Raw genomic sequence first — 13,678 nt, forward strand, 5'->3', positions numbered from 1 at the left:
TTGACGTTTACAAAGACTGAGATGAAGCAGATCGACGAAGATCTTGATCTGCTCTGGAACGCGTGCCTTGCCTCTTTCGCTCTTTATCGGTATAGTAAATTTGGACTTAGAATTCTGTGTTCAGTATACCAGATCCTGTGTAGAACTTGTCTAACCTGTATTGCACGTAGAATCCCATAACGAGCGTTCTGCAGTTCTAGCTTTCCCAATATCGTCCCTTTATAGCTTGGTCAACATACACATAACTCTAGACCAATCCTCATAATCAGCTATCTTATAAAATTTATTCTTCAATTAGAGTGTACAGAGCTCCATTTTATCTGCAAGCAGCAAGTTTGACTATAATCGACTTTTGATCCGCACTAACTTAATCTGCTTCTCTCTCTGTACACAAAACACTCCTATCTGGCGCCCTTCAAAGGATCCCGAGCCTCTTTAGTTTCCTCCCCTTAATTTGTTGTAGAGGTACTAATCCCTTCACATGCACTCCCAGTAGACAAGACAAGATCTGGAGTCGAGTTCACCAAGTCAAACAGTAAAGACAAGCATGATCTATCTCATTTTATCCTTGCATGACCTAACCTACTTCTCTGGATTTGACTAATATGGACCGGGACAATAATCGAAGCAGTAATGTCAGCGCTACTAGTTCTACCAGTGACGAACTTCGTCCTCGTCCTCGTCCGCAACAACCGCGTCCAAATCTAGTTCGACCTCGGCCTGCCGCTCCAAATCAGACTTCCACTAGTAGACCAGCCCAACCCATTCCACACCGTCTCGTCCAGCCTTCGGATACTTCTACTCTTCTGGTCAATGCTAATCAAGTACGCCACTACCTACAAATTTTGTCCCTGTTACTAACTAGCCTATAGAAAAGCAATCCACTTCTGCAGCACATCAAAGTTCCATGGGAATACGGCCAAATTGATGCTGACTACGCTCCTTCGCCTTCGATCGCTATTCTATTCCTCTCGTTCCGTTACCATAAAATCAGACCGGAATACATTTCCAAACGAATCAGCAAGCTGAAACCCACTTCCCATCGCATTCTTCTAATCAGGCCAGATGTCGACAATCAGGACGAGACTCTCAGGTTCGTCACGAAGACAGCTGTCGTCAATAACTTGACTGTCATTTCCGCCTTTTCAGACGAAGAAGCTGCAATGTATATTTCTCTTTTTACTAGACTCAAGTCTGCTCCTACAACAGTCATTCAGGCTCGACAAAGAGATGATTTTGAATCACAGTTTAAGGCGTGCCTGACTTCCGTTCGGGGAGTAAACTCTTCAGACGCCCGAACTTTGATGGCCAATTTTGGCACGATTTCGAAAGCTGTGGCCGATGGAGGTAAATCATTTGGTGATTTACAAGGATGGGGAGATGTGAAGATTCGGAATTTTCAGACCACTATTCGTGAACCGTTCTTGGCCAAACGGTCGAATCCCTATCAAGCTTACCGCAATAATCTGGAAAAGAAATTCAAAAATGATAAGCCAATTGTGGTGCCTCGTTCCGACATGTCTATAGTTCTTCCCAACAAGGATGCGGCCGCACTTTCTCCGACAACCACAGTCCATAACCCACTTACTGAAGATCGTCCCAGTTCAGTTACAGCAGAACACACCCCCAATCGTCATACTTTTTCGAACGCAATGGCAGAATTGAACAGAATAAGATCTGAGCGATAACGATTTTATAGTAGTAATTAACCACTAATGTATAATAAATGAGGTCTGCAGTGAAGTTAGTATCTCCCAACCATCTTGCCAACCTCCACCTGCGCGCGTGTGTAGCTATCGTCCCAGCTCAAACACAACTCCCAGTTTGAAAAAAAAATTTAAGATCAACATTTAATTTTGAAATTCTGAAATCTCACTACTAAATTATTGTTTTTTAAGAGCAGTAGAGATGACGACAGAAGAAGACACACAGCTGACCTCGGATACAGACATGACGACGCTGTTTGTGCGGTCGATTCCTGAGTCGGTAACCTCAGAATCACTTTCTGATTTTTTCTCCCAGTTCTGTCCGGTCAAGCATGGAGTTGTAGTCACCGACCGGGAAACGAATTTGTCGAGAGGGTTTGGTTTTGTGACATTTGCTCTCGCTGAAGATGCTCAGAAAGCTCTTGAACAGACAATAAAGGCCAAGCTCGAAGGAAAGACTTTGACTGTAGATTTTGCGAAGCGGCGAGTGAGAAAGTTGAAAATTGATGCTGAACCTGCCGGTCAATCCAAGAAGGGAGATGAGAAAAAGAAAACTGCGACTCTGATAAAAAAAAGGCGATCAAGAATTATCATACGGAATTTGAGCTGGGCTGTTCGCGATCCGAAGCAGTTGGAAAAGTTATTCTCGCCATATGGGAAGGTTCTGGAATGCTTGATTCCACGACGAGATGGAGGACGAATGTCAGGATTCGCATTTGTGACTATGAAAAAACATTCATCGGCTTCAACTGCAATCAAAGCTGTCAATGGTAAAATACTGAGTGGCAGACCTATGGCTGTTGATTTTGCGGTGGAGAAAAGTGTTTGGCAGGAACATGTAAAGCAAGGGACTGAGATTAAGCAGGAATTTAGTGATGAGAGTGAAGAAGAAGAAACGGAAGAAGAAGATGAAGATGATGAAGATGATATGAAGGTCAAATTTGATTCTGATGATGAAGTTAGTGAACCTGAATTGAGTCAAGGCGAGGAGGATGATGAAAACGTCAATGATAATCACCGTGACCATGATAATGATATAGATGGATTCAAACTTGAGGATCAGAATGAATCTCGCAAATATGAAGAAAGAGAAGATAAAAATACTCCAAAAACAGTATTTATTCGCAATTTATCTTACATGACAACTGCGGAGTCATTGAAGTCTCATTTTGAAGCGTTTGGTCCAGTTAAATACGCACTTCCAGTTATTGACAAAGACACTCAAATGCCACGGGGAACCGGATTTGTATGTTTTGTTAGGCCAGAAGATTACGCAGCCTGTCTTTCTGGGTCTCCAAAAGTCATTGATCCGTCGTCGGTGCTACTTGCGGATGATTTATCGATTGACCAGAGATATGTGTTGGATTCGCGAGTTTTGTCGCTCTCTGCTGCAGTCGATCGAGACCGGGCAGACAAGCTTACTGCAGCATCTTATGAGAAACGACAAGCAGTTCAAGGAAAACTCACCGCATCAGATGCTTTGCTTGGCAAGGATAAGCGGCATTTGTACTTACTGAACGAGGGCCGAATCAGCGGTGATTCGACGCTTGGCCAAGCCTTGTCAACGAAAGATCTTGAGATCAGGTCGCAAAGTTTAATTGCGCGACGAAAGCTTCTACAGTCAAATCCCAGTCTGCATTTATCACTCACCCGATTGGCAGTTCGTAATATCCCCAGAAGCATGACAGCCGCTCAACTCAAATTATTTGCTCGAAAGGCAGTTGTTGGATTTGCGCAAGAGGTTAAGTCGGAAATACGCCCCGGACTTTCGAAAGAAGAGCTAGCGCGGTCAAGGGCCTTTGATGAGCAGAGAATTGCAAACGGAGGGACAAAGAAGGCAAATAAATTCGGAGTTGTCAAACAAGTAAAAATTGTCATGGAAGACAAGCAAGCTGGATCAGGAAGGTCAAGAGGATATGGTTTTATCGAGTATTCGAGTCATAGGAACGCACTGATGGGACTGCGGTGGCTAAATGCGCGTGAAGTCGGCGTTAGAGATATCAAAAGTTTACAAGGCGAACTTGATTCGATTCAGAATAACGGTGTGGGCGAAGATAAGAGTGAAAGCAGCTCTACTCTAACTAGCGAAGAAGGTGATATGAGAAAGCGACGTTTAGTAGTTGAATTTGCGATCGAAAACGTGGAAGTTATGAAGCGACGTAATGCTCGACAGGCAAGACAATTAGATCAGAAGGTTAGTCAGTCTTCAGATGATAGTAAAGCCTCTGTTGGAAGTGAAGCCACTCCTGGACAAAATTTGAGAAAGCGAAAGAGGACTGTTGATGAGGTTGGCGACGACAAAAAAAGCAGAACTAAGCACAGCAGCAAAACGGATGCGCACAGACAATTTACAATTCAAAAAAATAGCAAATTAAATGGGCAGAGAAAGGACAAAGTAAGCAATTCTGTTAGAGGAAAAAGACGAGAAGTTTAAGTCAAGATTAAAAATATAAATTAAAATATAAAATCAGGGACATACAGCGTTGTAGAAGGTATAACGTCACCGACTGGGTCAATCTCAACTTGCTTGAATTTGCATAGCTCTGGGTGTGTAGTGAGAATATAAATCTCCAGCCGATTCTCATATTCACATACTATAGATGAGTTGCCTATAAACCAGGCGTCTAGTAACCGTATTGACTGAATCTCAAATTCACGACAGGACATTTCGGCCCGTCGAGAGTGCAGGTCAATGCCAAGCAATAGGTTCATGCACTGATCGAAAGATGATAGAGAAGGGTCTTCAGTCCGACCAGGTGAGTAGTTCTCCATATAAGACAGATAATGACGATGAGAAAGCGAGTATACTTTCGGCATACCGTAAGGAAATGTTAACAATCGCGAGTCGTCATCGGAAATGGTAAACGATTGATGCCTTAACTCAGGCTCGCGTAAGGTCGGTTCCGGCAAGAATGAAATTATCTTTGAAGCCCGCACATCTTCGTCTAGCTCGTATCCATCGCGGATAGATGCTGTAGGCTCCGAGAAAGTTTCGGCAGATGGCTGTTCGGAAGGATCATTGATGCAAATCAGTTTTAGCTGATATTCTTCGTACAAGAGGTCCTCTTGGATATCTGAGTCGGAATCTGACCCAAGATCAATCCCAGCATTCAGGTCGACGACAGCAATAAAGTCGCTGTTTCCTGGCGGGGTATCATCTGAATATGGATACTGTATTTTCTTTATGCCGACAAAAAAAGGTCGATTATACAATGCGACAGCATTTTCTAGCTGCACATATGTGGATTCCATGGATTCAATAAGGTTTCGATAGTATTCCCAGATATTTGACCGTTCAGTCCAGTCATCATCTGAAAAACTCCGCATGACGATCGTCTCTTTCCAGCCCGATAAGCACAGAGCTTGATCGTGCGCTTGCAAAGACATTTTTAAGTCAAGTCGGTAGTGGGGTACGTCCAGCTCCTGGTTCGTCTTGAGGTTGATAATGGTCAGACCGCCTAAGCGATGGAATCCCAGCGCAAGCATGTTGGAGGAGGAGGAAATGGCCATGGAATGAACTGACGATGGGAACTGTGATTCGTAAATCAATGACATTTCCGAAGTAGATCGAAGAGGTAGAATCAAATCGTATACTTGAATATATCCAAAATCGGACTCTATTGCAATTGATCTCACATCTCGCGAAACCGCTACTTGGCGGGCACTTCGCAATGTGTCTATAGTTAGAATCAGACTGACGACCAGCGCCGGCGGATCTGAGTACAGATCATAAATTCGCACTGTCCGAAGAGGTTCTGGATAAACTCGTTTGTCGCGATAAAGAATAACGTAGTATCGTCCGTCAGGCGACACAGTCGAGCACTCATAATGGGGATGTTGTCGAAACATGCTATTATACATCACTCTGACAGACATGACCAAGCTCAACGCAATAAGTTTGCGCCGCAATAGAAAAACATACAAATGCTCTATCCATTTTTGTTTCTTCTCCGATTGTTGATCTAAAATCGCGTCAAGATATTCGCATTCGTGCGGGCGCGAGCAAAGCCATGTCCTGATATGAGATTCCAAAATATATGGGATCCGGGTTAGTGCGCGCCAGCGTGAACAAACCTGCGAAACAAATAGAAACGGCTGTGGATCCAAATATCCAAAGATTAAAGCAAGCGTTTCGTCGGGCAATGCGTCAATTGTCATCGTTTCTAGTTTCAATCACATCGGAAAAGTAGTGCTTTAGAGAAGTTCTGTGGATCTGTGATTTGGGTAATATTTACGCTGTGCCCTTACAAGACATCCCATACATCACTTGAAAAAGTTGATTCTAATATATTTTTACGGACGGAATATTAAACTAACAGCATCACTATTCGGTTCATCGATCCTACGCACAAATCGTCCACCAGCATCCGCACATATTGACTCAACCAGGGCAATAATCTGATCCTTATCATCATTCTCCAACGGACTCGACGAACGCCGTCGACCATTCGTTAGAACAATGCGGAGCTGATTACCCTTTTTCAAATGCTTAGCCATCGTTCGAGCTTTTTGGCGTTTCAAGTCTTGCTCAGAAATAGACCATTTGAGCTCGACCACTTTTATATCTTTTGATATCTTTCTGTTGTCTTGATCGAGATCGTTACTTGGTATTGAGCCAAAAGCCAAATCCGAATTTGAAATTGTATTTGCAGAATTTGCCAAGGATTTTGATGCAAATTGCGAAGTGGATGCTGATCTCGTCCCAGAACTTGACTCAGGTGTGGAGTCAAATACCGATTCGGACTTGGAAATATCAGATTTAAATTTTCTTGAAAATTTTGACGTTTTGTCGGCGAGAATCGGCTTTGCAGACTTTTGAGGTTTGTTATAAGCAGAGTTATCTTCGACGATAACAACTTGTTCAAAATCGTATTCATTATCTTCAGCGTCTTCCTTGTCATTGATCTGAGGGGATGTACTTTCTACAGCTTCCGAGTCTTCGTCATACTCCTCCTTTCTTGTTGGCTTCTGGGAACCAACTAATCGTTCCATGGCACGGACGATCATTCTATGACCATCCGCACCACGTTTAACAACCACCAAAGCATGGCCATCCAGCAACATCGCTTTGGCGTCCTTAATGGCCATGTTTTCATGCACGTTGCCGCGAAGATCGATAAACTCGCAAATATTGTCGTCGTCAACTTGTAAAGCCTCAACAGTACTTTTCTCAAAAACCCACTCTCGTTTCGCTAAGCTTGATTTCTGTCGTGAAAATTTCGACGATTTATACTCCTTTCTAGAATCAGATAGAGAACCGGAAGAATCTGTCTGGATGTCAAACAAGGCATTGTTCACAAAGTCGCTCTTGAGAGTTCCATCAGGATTCGAGATACTGCCTGCACGTAGCCAGTTTGAATCTGCTAAGTTTGAATCTGACGTAGACACACCGGAAGGGTTGGGTTTACTTTTCTCAAGCTGCTTTGCCATGTTGTACGCTCGTTGTCGGGACAAACGCAGCTTTTCGAGATGTAGATCCGCCAAACGAGCGCTGAAAGAAATGCGAGATTTTTTGCTATTGTTTTTCTTCCGCGTCGACACAAATAACGAGTCAACCTTTGAGTGAACTTGAGCCCCGGGCTATTTAATTGTTAGATCAGATCAAAGAAGGTATTGCAATTTATATCGTAGACTTACCGATTGGCTTTGAACTTTGAGCACATTGAATGGGTTAGACAAATCATTATTTGGCTGCTTCTTTAGCCAAGGTCTGTTTGAGGAAGTATCGTTCCCATTCGACTGGCTCTTTTCACTAGATGCTTGTCCTTGATTGCGATGACCCGCTGTCTTTTCATATGAGGCGAGTAACTGCGCAAATGACATAGTCCCTTTTGCAACTGGACGATATGCTCGAATTATCTGCCATTGATCTCGTCTTCGGCCATGCAAATATTGAAAAGGCAATTTAAAATTGCATGGTGGACGCCTAGTCGCTCTCAAAATGATGCTCATTTGTGCGCGTTCCATTCCTCAATCTCAATCAATTTTATGGCAACACGCCCCTCTACCTCATATAGCCAGACAACCAAACAATTACTATTAATCAATTGTTTCAACTAATTGAAAATCAATAATTATACTGATAGAATGAGAACGTTAATAATATTGCCTATTCTCGTAAAGTAGTGTGAACGAAAATATCATGCTTTTATTATATCCCAATTGGCTGCCTTCTATCCCTACATCACGTGTTTACACGTGATATAATTTATTTTTGCTTTTGATCTTATTCAGTTTTAATTTAGTGTACAGTTGAGTAGATATTAAAATGGATTATCAAAACCGGGCAGGATCTAAGAAAGGAAGTGAGTATGAATTATTAGATATTAAATCGATGCTGATATTACAGGCGGTGGCGTGGCTGGATTCAGTGAGACAAATGCAGCACGGCGAGAACGACTTCGGAAGTTGGCACTGGAAACAATTGATATCGAAAAAGATCCATATTTTTTCAAAAATCATCTAGGCTCCTTCGAGTGTAAATTATGTTTGACTGTTCATTTGAATGACGGTAGCTATCTAGCGCACACGCAGGGCCGCAAACATCAGACAAATCTTGCGCGCCGTGCTGCTAGGGATCAGCGTGACCAGTCAAGTTTGCTGCTGACGGCTCCACCTGGATCAATAGCGTCTGCACTTCCCGGAGGAGCATCGAGCATACAAGTGAAAAAAAATACTCTTAAGATAGGAAGACCAGGGTATCGAATAACAAAAGTTCGCGACCCAAAATCAAGACAGATCGGTCTAACGTTTCAGTTACAGTATCCAGCTGTTCAACAGGAAATCATGCCTAGGTACAGGTTCATGTCGGCGTTTGAACAGAAAGTTGAAAATTCAATGCAGAACAAACAGTTTCAATATTTGCTCGTCGCAGCAGAACCCTTCGAAACCGTGGCTTTCAAAATCCCGTCTAGAGAAATTGATAAGAGACCAGGGAAATTATGGACTTACTTTGATAAGGACAATCGAGAGTATTTCATCCAATTTTTATTCCAGAATGAAACCTAGATTTATATCTTTATTTATGTAATATGTTCTACTCAAATTAATCTTGATCAACAAAATCCAATCCAATGAAATCCAATAAATATCACAACTCCATCCCAGGTGAACCATATACTCATGCTTCTGACCAGATCTCGCTATTCACTATCCATGCACTGGAAGGTGTATTGCTATCGGACAGTGAAATGGAATCATCGCTTCCGATCGTGTGAGCCCAGCCATTATCCATGTCCACTGTATCCTCATAGAATGACAATGAAGGTACTGATGACCAGGATATCGAAGAGACTGAAAGGCTGAAGGGAGTTCTCGAATGCGACGTTGGAATTTCCGAATAATCAGACACCATGGAAAAATTGTCCGAACCAAACTCTAAGTGAATAGGCTCAACAATTCCACGAACGATTTCCAAATCACGACAAATATTCTCGATCTGCTCGGCCGTGCGATCACCAAAATAGACATGTAACCATATGCGGCCGAACGAACCATATTCAATCTCGGAACGTAGTTCACCTAGTTGTGATAATTTACATATATCAGATTGAACTGTACGTAAATCATCGCAAGTGCGTTCGATGCAATTCCTTAATTCCTCATCTACGAAATCAGATGTCAATGTCGTATTGATTGTCGAGAATGCAAACGTCGGCGAAAGATCAAAAGTGAGCCGAGCGGCATCTGCGGCGATCGACTCACTAGAAGGCTTCATCCTATTTGCAGCCTCAGATGCTAACTCGCAGCTTTGCAAATCCACTCTTTCCATCTGTACAATGTGCTTGCAGTGCATGGCTTCCGAAGCTAAAACTGTAGCAATTTGACGACGAATACGGGTGGACAACTGTACAAGAGTCTCAAGCTCTGGACGATTGGGTTGGAACAAAACACCTTCCTGTTGGCCATTCACAGAGTGGGCAAGACGATTGATGCCCACTCCAGAAGCACAAAGCGAGGCAGACAAATTCGTAAGAACTTCAACAGGTGACGGGCCGCAATGGAATGAGAAATATCGGACTGACGCTCGCGTGCGGAATCCAGGTAACGAGTACCCGTTCATTGAACGCTGCAATGTGCCACCAGTGAATCGAGGGCGAAACGCCGTGCCGTGCTTGAGACTAGATATTCTGACAGGAGTATTTGCAAACAGTTTCAATTCGTTTCCTGCCTGAGAGCTGAAAACGGATTTCTGTCCAACTGTTGCAACAGTTGCAAGATACCGCTGTCCTCTTCGAACCGGAGACCGAACTGGAACCCGGACTGGCACAAGAGCAGGCCGTCCTCCAATCCAAAATCCACCACCACCACCACCACCTCTACCATTTCCGGATCCACCAGGAGGCCAGGAATCCTCGAAAGCTTCGCGAACTTGTCGACTAGCCTGTGCTGCTCGCTGGTAGATATTCGACAAGGCCTTGTAGACCTTGTGCCTCGCTACCATTGTAATATTGATTTTTATGATCTGCAGAGATAACGTATAATGCTATTGCACGCTAAACTATTAAACTGCTATTGTATTTATAGTATAATAAATACTATAAGATATCCCGCTCGCAAAGCAAAGCATGCGCATAATGCTGACTGACAGATTGAATGACGATATCTGTGGCGAGACCGTCCTTATCCCAATCACGTGCATCCATATAATCAAATTGGGAGGCGTTATAACTAACCCTAACATCGAATGCATTAGATAATCCTATGATCCTGGTTGCAAAATAGCATTTGTAAACAAATAGGTATAGCCACTTCACCAATAATTTAAATCTGGGTCCTCCTCCAAGGAGGTTGGTTGTTTAAACATGATTAGCCGGAATCCATTTTCGATGTAGCCTCTCATATCGAACAGATCTGATTGTTCAAAAACCATTTCATATGTTCTCGATATTTCAGAATTCAAGTCTGCGTTTGGATCATACGGCGACGAAGACGTATGTAGACCTTGTTCATTGTCCAAGGTTTGGGTTCTGGATTTATCTTGCGACATATAATCTTTGGTTGGATCCGAATATTCCGGCACTTGATCTGTTTGATTAGGTGTAGATCTAGTTGGTTCTTCATTGAACGATTTCAATGCCTCATTCCAAATATGCTCATGCACTGCTAATCCAGAATCTGGCATTCGTAGTTCATGTTCAAAGTTCTGATCCAACCGTGTAAGTACATGAGGTGCTGATTGAATAATACCATGAAATTTACGCGCAGGAAGATCATATTGTGAAGCATGCTTAATAGATGTAGGATCCTGCTTGATTGGTTCTTCATGTCGAGCAGTACTCAAATCCGGACCCCTGTCATTTTCAGACTGAAATGGCAGCATAGTTCTGGCCGATACATCATTCTTTTTGATTGATGACTCCATCTGTGCATGTAGGAACAAATAAAGTCTACTCAGCACAAATTTGAACTTCAACAATAAAATCGAATGTCTCATCCCTTGACAAAGCGCACACAATTTCTGATAAGTCCGACCAAGATAATATTCCGAATTCACAGTCTCGATCGTACATATCGACATCATCGACTTCGTCTTCAGCACTAGTAACGCAATCTTCATTAAGACCATGCACGCGTAAATAACTCGGCCAATAATATGAGACGGCGCAAAAACTACTGCCGAGTTATCGCAGTCCCAAAATATCTCAAGTAAGTTCTGGCTCGACGAAATACACCATATCACCGCTTCAGCGGTTGCTGGACTCGGTAATTGCAGCTCTGTGTCCTGTCCCAAATTCTCGAGCTTGAATGGTGCACTAAACGCTCTCCGGTTCGAGTCGACTCGCAGCGCAATCTCGTGTATAATAATTTGACTTGAATGATAACAAATTAATAAATATTGATCATCGGGACTGCTTTCTTTCCAATCTATAAGATACCGCTCATACAGAGACACCATCTTGTTTGTATGAAGGTCATTGATATCTATTGGTTTGGTTCCGTCGTCGCAATGTAATATGGTTAAAACATTATCCACTAGACTTTGCAAACGTGCAAGGCAATACAGCGTGTAGTCTGTTTTATCAGCTTTGGCACGAGCTTCCAGAATATCACAACACTCTTGAAGATACTTCGACCAACGGATAGATGGCTCACAGCGAAAAACAGTCGAACAAACACTTGAAGCAGTATAAACTCCGATGGCGATTCGAAGATTTTCCAACTCGTCAGCATCGGAAGCGCTTCTGGGTGGCTTGCGGAATTGAGAAGTATCGCAGGATCTGCGCGATCTGTTGCTCAGAGTATGATTGTTAAGGTCGGACTCAGACACGCTTCCAAACTCAAGTAATCCCAGATCTCTTGCAATTGCACCCGCACATGAACTCAGCACAAGAAAGTTTTCGCAAGCAAAAACTGCAGGTGGCGTGAACCAGGCAGTCATCATGATCAGCGTTTGGATAATATCGATAGATCGCTGTCCATACAGAAACATTTGTTCTGAAATCATTCTATATACTTCCGTCATAATTTTTCCAGGAAAATCTGCTAAAGTTCGTAACTTAATGTTTGCTGCAATCCCTATAATATATAACGCCAGAATCGGCTTTGATTGTAATAGCACGCTGAACTTAATATCAGATCGTAAAGAGAGGAAACTGCTTTGACGGTATTTGGTTTTCATAAATAAATCTAATAAATCCTGTGCTTGCGAATCGTCAATTTCATATCTAGTGAGAACCTCAATGATCCGTGAAGGGGTGACGAGTCGCGAATACTGGTTTTTGCTGAGTTCTATGAAATACTCTCGCTCATTAAGGTAGTCACCAAGGCCATTTGAATCGGATAGTTTATTGGAAATCACAGCATTTTGCACTAGACAGTCAGCTTGCGGATTTTGGTGAGAACTTGTGCTAGTCGAGATACTAGATGTAGTAGGGCTGGTGGAGCTGATAGGAGAGGCAGAAGGAATGGTGGCCGAGACATTTGCCGAAGAGGAAAGACTTGAAGATAGCCAATTGAGCTGTTTCAATGAAGATTCTGGTTGGACACTTGTAGATTGGGCAGTGTCAGATTGGAGATGGTTTTCAATATGGTCTGATTGAGCACCGATCTGGGGTTCCTGTTGGATCTGACCTTGTTTGCTCCGTATAGTATCACTTGAAGGAAGAACTCCAGTCTGAACGGCAAGTTTCTGAGTAAGCTGTTCCAATTTCTTTTCGAGCTCGGCCACACGACTGAATAATCAACATCTAAATATAAATAGATAATCTGACCGACTTACGTGTCTGTTCTCTTCTGTCTTTTCCGGGCTGAAATCGTAAATACGCAGGCATGCATAGTTTTAAGACAGCGGCGACAGGGACCTGTTTCATTTGCAACGCATTTGACTTTCGAAGCCCGGCAATGATCGCAGGCTCTAGGACGCTTGAGGTCATCTGTAGCCGACGGCGGAAATTGAAAAGTGCTAAGGGGAGGCGGAGGCGAAGCAAAGTTTGGCTGTAGACATGGAGACTGCAAGTTCGGCGGTCGATTTTGTAGAGGTCCCGGAAGTCCTGGAGGTCCTGGAGAATCTTGGGGAGGAGTGGGCTGCGTCACTTGCGAAGGTTGTGCTGGAGGAGGCAAAGGTCGCACATTGAACGACTGGGTAGGCGGAAAGGCGTCAACAGGATTGATGAGTGACGCAACAGGGAAAAACGATCTTCTCGATGTCGATGCAATGCTGGAAGGAGAATCTATGGGGGTCAGTGTGGACGAGATTTGCGGAGGATAAAACGGCGGATGAGGGTGATTTGGATCTGGTTGCTGGTATGGAGAGACGACCGGATGCGAATACGCTTGCGGGGGTGGAGGAGGAGGCGGATGCGCAGGATAGGACATATTTACCGCGATTCCTCAACTGTAGTCATCTGTTGAGAAAAGTAAGAAATTGGTAGCAGCCTGCAGTAAACTGGTTTAACGAGCCAAAAGAAAACTATTGAGTAGTCAAATACCGTGGTTCTCATCTTGAGTGGGAGTTGACTAGGAGATGAGGA

At 43.3% G+C, this 13,678-nt stretch overlaps 7 protein-coding genes across 7 annotated transcripts; 3 read left to right on the forward strand and 4 right to left on the reverse strand.

Annotated features, from left to right (window-relative positions):
- Positions 1–534: 534 nt before the first annotated feature.
- On the forward strand, positions 535–1,798 carry V1516DRAFT_503900 (restriction endonuclease type II-like protein). The gene is made up of 2 exons (XM_066919121.1): positions 535–824; positions 873–1,798. Exons 1-2 carry the CDS (start codon positions 606–608, stop codon positions 1,686–1,688), a joined length of 1,035 nt encoding a protein of 344 aa, XP_066775483.1. The 5' UTR covers positions 535–605; the 3' UTR covers positions 1,689–1,798.
- V1516DRAFT_679413 (uncharacterized protein) lies at positions 1,727–4,190 on the forward strand. The gene has a single exon (XM_066922922.1). The coding sequence runs from the start codon at positions 1,909–1,911 to the stop codon at positions 4,138–4,140; it is 2,232 nt and encodes a 743-aa protein (XP_066775484.1). The 5' UTR covers positions 1,727–1,908; the 3' UTR covers positions 4,141–4,190.
- On the reverse strand, positions 4,136–5,909 carry V1516DRAFT_679414 (uncharacterized protein). Its single transcript, XM_066922923.1, has one exon. The coding sequence runs from the start codon at positions 5,862–5,864 to the stop codon at positions 4,161–4,163; it is 1,704 nt and encodes a 567-aa protein (XP_066775485.1). The 5' UTR covers positions 5,865–5,909; the 3' UTR covers positions 4,136–4,160.
- A 72-nt stretch (positions 5,910–5,981) lies between these two features.
- On the reverse strand, positions 5,982–7,824 carry V1516DRAFT_679415 (uncharacterized protein). The gene is made up of 2 exons (XM_066922924.1): positions 7,344–7,824; positions 5,982–7,286 (listed from the first exon to the last, which is right to left on the reverse strand). The coding sequence occupies exons 1-2, from the start codon at positions 7,671–7,673 to the stop codon at positions 6,000–6,002; spliced, it is 1,617 nt and encodes a 538-aa protein (XP_066775486.1). The 5' UTR covers positions 7,674–7,824; the 3' UTR covers positions 5,982–5,999.
- Positions 7,825–7,963: 139 nt separating this feature from the next.
- V1516DRAFT_679416 (uncharacterized protein) lies at positions 7,964–8,785 on the forward strand. Its single transcript, XM_066922925.1, has 2 exons — positions 7,964–8,011; positions 8,056–8,785. The coding sequence occupies exons 1-2, from the start codon at positions 7,975–7,977 to the stop codon at positions 8,712–8,714; spliced, it is 696 nt and encodes a 231-aa protein (XP_066775487.1). The 5' UTR covers positions 7,964–7,974; the 3' UTR covers positions 8,715–8,785.
- On the reverse strand, positions 8,498–10,303 carry V1516DRAFT_503997 (uncharacterized protein). The gene has a single exon (XM_066919123.1). It carries the CDS (start codon positions 10,147–10,149, stop codon positions 8,827–8,829), a length of 1,323 nt encoding a protein of 440 aa, XP_066775488.1. The 5' UTR covers positions 10,150–10,303; the 3' UTR covers positions 8,498–8,826.
- V1516DRAFT_503996 (uncharacterized protein) lies at positions 10,304–13,646 on the reverse strand. Its single transcript, XM_066919122.1, has 2 exons — positions 12,928–13,646; positions 10,304–12,880 (listed from the first exon to the last, which is right to left on the reverse strand). Exons 1-2 carry the CDS (start codon positions 13,521–13,523, stop codon positions 10,459–10,461), a joined length of 3,018 nt encoding a protein of 1,005 aa, XP_066775489.1. The 5' UTR covers positions 13,524–13,646; the 3' UTR covers positions 10,304–10,458.
- Positions 13,647–13,678: the final 32 nt, after the last annotated feature.

This window comes from Lipomyces oligophaga (assembly GCF_038497815.1).
Source record: "Lipomyces oligophaga strain CBS 7107 unplaced genomic scaffold V1516scaffold_7, whole genome shotgun sequence".
Taxonomy (NCBI): Eukaryota; Fungi; Ascomycota; class Lipomycetes; order Lipomycetales; family Lipomycetaceae; genus Lipomyces; species [Lipomyces] oligophaga.